This window comes from Chaetura pelagica, unplaced genomic scaffold (genome assembly GCF_000747805.2).
Source record: "Chaetura pelagica isolate M959 unplaced genomic scaffold, ChaPel_1.0 scaffold249, whole genome shotgun sequence".
Lineage (NCBI taxonomy): Eukaryota > Metazoa > Chordata > Aves > Apodiformes > Apodidae > Chaetura > Chaetura pelagica.
The window spans coordinates 1,234,812-1,241,017 of record NW_009954538.1 but is presented as its reverse complement, the minus strand read 5'-3'; the positions used below and the strand labels follow the sequence as shown (position 1 = coordinate 1,241,017).

General features: G+C 47.9%; 2 protein-coding genes across 2 annotated transcripts in view; one reads left to right on the top strand and one right to left on the bottom strand.

Moving 5' to 3' along the window:
- LIMK2 (LIM domain kinase 2) overlaps positions 1-1,259 on the top strand; it is a 19,882-nt gene extending 18,623 nt beyond the window's left edge. The window contains exons 15-16 of the mRNA XM_010004818.1: positions 1-68; positions 621-1,259. The exon at positions 1-68 is cut by the window's left edge and continues 3 nt beyond it. Coding sequence (XP_010003120.1) covers positions 1-68; positions 621-777 — 225 coding nt within the window. The 3' untranslated portion in view covers positions 778-1,259. The remainder of the gene's footprint in view (positions 69-620) is intronic.
- A 3,143-nt stretch (positions 1,260-4,402) lies between these two features.
- Positions 4,403-6,206, bottom strand: part of PIK3IP1 (phosphoinositide-3-kinase interacting protein 1) — an 18,124-nt gene continuing 16,320 nt past the window's right edge. The window contains exon 7 of the mRNA XM_010004860.1: positions 4,403-5,022. Coding sequence (XP_010003162.1) covers positions 4,815-5,022 — 208 coding nt within the window. The 3' untranslated portion in view covers positions 4,403-4,814. The remainder of the gene's footprint in view (positions 5,023-6,206) is intronic.

Below are 6,206 nucleotides of genomic sequence, written 5' to 3'. Positions count from 1 at the left end.
CCTGCTGACTCTCCTCCTGCCTTTTTCCCTCTGGCTGCTATTTGCTGCAGACTGGAACCAGAGAGCAGGTATGTCTGGGGTCCCTTTTTGTAAACCTGGGGGATGTGTCTTTGCCCCTTTAGTGGAAGGGTTGCTCTGCACAGAGGGTGGAAGAGAGCTGTAGTCCAGCCTTCTGTGGGAATGCTCAAAGGCTTCCACATGACACAAGAGTCATCAGCTTGGAAGAGAGACCACTGTATATGGTGGAGGTCTCTGAAACCATTTCTGAGACAGGGCAAAGGAGGAGTGATTGCTCAGGGCTTCTTACGTAGAAAAAGTAGGGGCAGACCCTGGCAGCAGCTTTGAAAGGTGAAAACTTAATTTTATTTCAGTTGTGCAACTTAAAGCTTCAGAACAGTGTTGATGCCAAGTGGGTTCCAGAAGAGCTAGACCTGAATGGTCGTTTGCTGTAAAAAATGGGCAGCCGAGACAGAAGGGCACTTGGCAATATTGGAAGCTGAATGCAGAGGGATCATGTCCCTGCTCACACCTCTGTGCATGGGACAGTGGACTGGAGGGACAACTGGCTTAGCTATTCTGCTTCCTTTTTCCCACTCACGTTTCCTCACTACTGCTTCTAGGCCCCCTTTTTCCAAGCTGGAAGATTCCTTTGAAGCTCTCTCTCTCTACCTGGGAGAACTTGCCATCCCCCTTCCATCTGAGCTGGAGGAGCTAGACCACAACGTGAGTGTGCAGTATGGACTGAACCGTGACAAGCTACCTGAAAACACAACCTAGTCAGCCCATCGTGCTGCCTGCACCAGTCCCATTGGAGCCGAGATGAGTGACAGGGAGGGAGATGCACTTCAGCCACTTCCAGGGCATTAATGGGGCACCATGCTGTGCATTTGCTGCATTGCCTCTCTCTCCCCACCCAGCACCCCTCCTCTTGGACATCCTGATCCACTGTGGATTTCTGGCGTGTTTCAGAAGCAAAAAGGGCTGTTTCTTGCCAACTGCACCTAGGAAAGCTGCTCAACACTATTTTTTTTTTAGCTAGAGAAATGTTTCTCTGGCCTTTTCAGGCTTCTTTACTGTGGTGCCTTAGAACTTGGCTGCAAGCTGTGAAGCCACCCTGGCCTGTCTGCCAGGGAGGGAATTGCTATAGGAGACTCTCCTGGGCAAGGACCAGCACTTCTGGAACTACTTCTCCCACCGACTACCCTGCTCAGAAAGCTGGGGAATTTGGACATCTGGCAGAAAGCCCCACCAGGACAGCGTGTGTGTGTATGTTTGTGCATGTGTTTTTCAGAACAACCCACTGAGATTTTGGCCTCCAATGTGCATCAGAGGAGGGAGTGAAAAGCCCCAGGAATTGGGCAGCTCTCCTGAAATACCCTGTCTGTGGGGAAGAGTGTATAAATTTCTGTTTTGTTTTGGTTTTGTGGGGTTTTTTTCCTCCTCTGTCTCTGAATACCTCCAAAAGTCTGCCTAGAAACACTAAGACTGAGCTCTGCTTGTCCCTCCTGATGGTAAACAAAGCAGGCAGCAAATAAGCCACTTAAGCATCTTCAGACGCTGAGCCTGCAGTGAGTTTGCCTGCCCAAAAACCTTAACCTAGTTGAAAGTATTTGAACCTGAATGTGTAGAACTGCACTAGGCACTGGCTGTGGACACCCCTAGAGTGCTGAAGTTGCTTAAGCTCTTGGCCTGTGGATGTAAGGTTATAAAAAAGGGTGGCAGAAGGTGCTCTGAAGAAAGCCAAAGGACTTTGTGCATGGACAATGGCAAAGGGCAATATACCCCTGGTTACCTAAAGGCTGGACTTGGTCATGAACAGAAAAGTGCTAGGGAATGCCCCATCCTCCCAGGAGTGGCAGCTGGAGAAGTACTAATTCAGTTGCCATTACCTCATCCTTTCTTGCAGGCTGTGCAAGTTGCTTCCTTGAAGGTCCTTCTTGCAGCTGCTGCTGCAGCACCTGAGCTGATTCTCCAAGCAGAAACTTTCCTCAGGGTCATTCCCTGCTTTTGGGGAGAAAAAAGGGCTTGGAGTCATTGGGAGGTGGTTGGGGGTGTATTTTCTTCCAGTACTTCTCTTCCTCCCTCAGCAGTAGAAGGAAGAAAGCTACTGCTGCAGTAGTTCATGTGGTTGGCAGAACTGAAAAAGCTGGCTCAAACATCTTGGTTTAACTGGATTTTTAGTGTGCTTCTCCCTCTCTTCCCCCCTTCAGTATTGAATGGTGGGGAATGGGTGTTAGTCTTTGCTGTTACTTTGATTTCCTCCCCTGCCCATGAGTTTCAAGTATTATGTAAAATAACACGGGACCAGCCATCACCTGAGAAAGGTGTGTGTGGGGTGGTTTTAGTCTGTGTAGTGGTGTTTTAGAAACACTGGGGACTCCCTGTGACTCAGTGGAGGCGCCTCTCTAAACTGGGTCCAGTGGATTCAGGATTGTTAATAGGATTTGCCCTTTCTTTTCCTCTCCCAGGCTGGTTTGTGAGGGGACCCTTGAAAGGGAAAGTCCTGGGTGGTGTGTGGGGTTTATGAACTGTGATTTGCACAGCTCCATGTTCTAACTAAATTAAAAAGCAGTAAATACATGCTATGGAAACAAGATTTTGTCGTTTCTGTGTTACAGAAAGCAGGAAGCTGTCACTTTCTCGGGTTTCTGTTGCCACAAAACAGCAACATCTGCAACTCCCTTTCTTGAGCCAGAGGGCTCTCCCACAGTTAAAAGAACTACAGAGACACAGTGCAAGTACTCTTATAGTCCTACTTACCTGAAGTGATGGAAAGGGAAAACTTGTCAAGTTGTGTTGGTTGGTTTTGTTTGGTTGTTGTTTTTTCTAAAGGGTGGACAGGAGTCAGCACAACATGGGGTCTTTCTCCATTTTCCTTTTCTGAACCAGGATAAAAATAAAGCCTGTTCTTGGAAACCTTGTATTCTGAAATACGTAGTTCAAGGGGCATTTAAGGTTAACAACTGAATGAAAATACTAGCTCTGTCAGTGCCTCCTGTAACCTGGTGTGCTCTGTCTCCATGACATTTTCCCAAGCAGTCCCAAGGGAGGAAGCTGCTGCTGAGCAGCACTGACCTGTGTCAGTGCAGGAAGGGGCTGTGACCGAGAGTCTCTTCCCATGGGCCAGCCTGCTTGGGCAGCACAGCCCACAGCTGCTTAGGAACACTGTCCCAGTCCAAGACTACCTGCTGGCTGCAAGGAGAGAAGCTCTGTGCCCCTTGTTTGTGCTGGTGACTGGAGGCGCTGCTTGTAGGGATTTACCTTTGGGCCTGGCAAACTGAAGCATCTTCCCTTCTCAATTTGAAGTCTGCCACAAGCAAAAAGATGCTGCTCTGGCAAAAAGGATGCTGCTCTGGCAGGAGGAACATAAAGATGAGCCATGGTCCACACAGGTGTACAGAGCATTTGTCTTTTAAGCTTTAATACAAGGTAGCACAATTTGCACCTTCTCATAATGAGGTATTTAAAACATTTTACAAAGAAATGGTATTCAAAGGCATTTAAAAATAAAACGTTTCCCTTTTCTGAATCAAACGTTAACACTAAAACCCCTGCTGCCAAGTGCTGCTCCCTGTTAGGCCCACAGCTATAAAGCAGATGGCTAAAAAACGTCTTTGAATGGCTTGAACCCCCAGAGGTGGGGATGGATGTTTCCCTGAACTAGCCTTGCCTCGGTGCCATTTGGGAGACACTGCAGCAACCATCCCTTCCAGACTCCCTGAAATGCTAATAAAAGTTGTTACAAAACCTCTCTAATAGGGCCAGGCTGTGTAAGCAAGCAGTCTTGCTGCACAAGCTGAGTGTGTGTGAAGGAGGTTCAGCCAAGAGCCATGCTGGAACTCTGGGACCTTTGACGAGCAGCTGCCCTGTCCTGCCCTTAGCTCTGAGCTGCTGCATCATGGCCAGAGTGACCTCCAGAGCTGGCTTGGCTACTCTGTCCAGAGATGGCTCTGTAGAAAGCCATGGGAATTCTGAAGAGGATGTTACCTGTCCTCAGAGCTCAACCTGCTGTAGGTAACTGAAGGGCAGTTTGTTTCCTTCACTCCACAACTGTCTACTGCTGGCCTTTGGTCTCCTGATCTGTGTAAGTGAGCAGGAGGCACAGATCACCTGGACACCTACAACTGTGGCTGTGCATGTAGCACCACAGGGGAATGGAGATGTGGCCTCAGTCCTGGAAGACCTGGATTTGTCAAGAGCTTAAAAGCTTTTCCAAATTTACATTGGGGTTAACATACTGCTCCTGACTAAAGCCATACCTCAGTAAACTCTTCCTTGGAAATAAACTTATCCAGTAGCAGGATTCTGGACAGTGTATCCAGCTCTCAGCCACTAATGCAGAAAGACAGGAACTATAATCAGAGTGTAATTATCTAGCTAAGTCTGACATGAAGCTCCCCTCAGTCCCTGCAGTACTGCTCCCTCCTGGGGCTCCAGGCTGAAAATTAAGTAACAGTGCACACCATTAAATAGGAAAGGAACAAAAAAAGAGGAAGCCAAGACCACACTCCAGACTATGGGATTTGTGTCCAGTTGTGAGCCTGGCCCATCATCCCTCCCAGCTCCTTGGCACACCATGGAGACAGGTGGGATAAAGCAGCAGGATCCACCACACCAGTCCCCCGCTGGTCACGCACTGAACAGTGCCCCTCAAACAGATTATGATGAATAGCCCATTGCTCTGTCTCTCTGCATCACCTTCACCTGGCTTTCATCAAAAAGAAAACAAAATAGAAATGAACACACACAACCCTTGCACTCACAGTGGGAAGCTGGAGGCTTTGCTCAGCCTGTATCACTCCTGCCTGAGCTGCTCAGGCACCAGGAGTACCGGCCTGCCCCATGAGGGGGCCACTGCCATCACGTGTGTCCTCCACTGGCGTCTGGTTGGTGTGCACCACGATTGTATTCTCATCTACAAGCTCACAGGCAGGATTGCTGAAGGCTGAGAGTGGCAGTGTGATGCGCTGCATTTCACGCTCATAAACTTTCTGTTCATGCTTCTCCTTCAGGTCTTTCCCCCTAGATGAAAAAAAAAAGAAACACAACACATACATGTGCATGAGCTGAGTGCCACTGCTTGGAGGCAGAGTCTCAGTGAAGGCAATATAGTAGAAAAGAGGGATTCTGATCTTTAAGAAACAAGTATTTCAGCTACACACAAAAGGCCAGAAACACTCCCTACTGTAAAGAGAGGAGCCCATGTGAGCATCTTTATAAACAAGCAGCCAAGTGAAGTGTGTCCCTCCCTCATAAACTGGCTTATTCACTGGCATTGCTACAGCTAAATAAGGGCTATAAAGCCAGGCTTCTTCAAACCATGAGTTGATGAATGTTTCTTTATACCTTATAGTCCCACAGCACTGTCTGGTGCAGCCCACTGCTTTGGAAAGGAGCTTCCAGAAGCTACTTCATCTGATAGAAACAAATACCAGAGATGGTGAAAGATTCTGCCTTGTGTTGAAGAAAACAAACCTGTGCAGCAAATTAAGCCATGCCTGAAAGTATTAAAGCTTACTTCAGAGCTGGCCCAGCCTTCTGCCATGGCAGCTCACAGCTTCACACCACAACCAGCTCCTCAAACCTACCTCACTCTTCAGCCTGTTACCAAGGGAGGCAACACCTCTGTAATTTGTACTAAGGAAGAACTGCCTGGCTTTAAAAATTGATGACATTAATAGCATGTTGTCTCCAGAAAAGCTGTGTATACCAAAAGCTCCTAAAGCCATTAAAGGTTTCTCACCACACCTACCCAAACGTGCCAGCTTGCACATGCGGTTTTGTCAGCAAGGCAAGGAGAGAGAGACAGTAAATCTGCACTGCAGCCCTGCTGTGAGTCTCTGGCATGGAAGAAGCAAAGCTGCATTTGGACAAAGCTCAACATTGATCTATTGCTCCAAATACAGGAGAGAGGTGGGACAGGCATCGCTCACTGCTCCTCAGGCTTGTGATCCTGACCAGGCAGAGCTGCTGGGGTTTCCTGTCAGCTCCTAAGCATTTTGGCTGCTTTTCAAAGCTGCCTACAAGCGTGCAGCAGTGGCTGCTGTTGCTGCCAGCACACGAGGCAGCATTCTCTGAAGTGACACCTCGAATCAGATTCCTCGACAAGCAGCACTCTGTGTTTTGCCCCTTATGTAACACTCCTCCCTTTTTTTTTTTTTTTTTTTTTTTTTTTTTACATCTTTTTAAAAAAAATCTAAAAATAT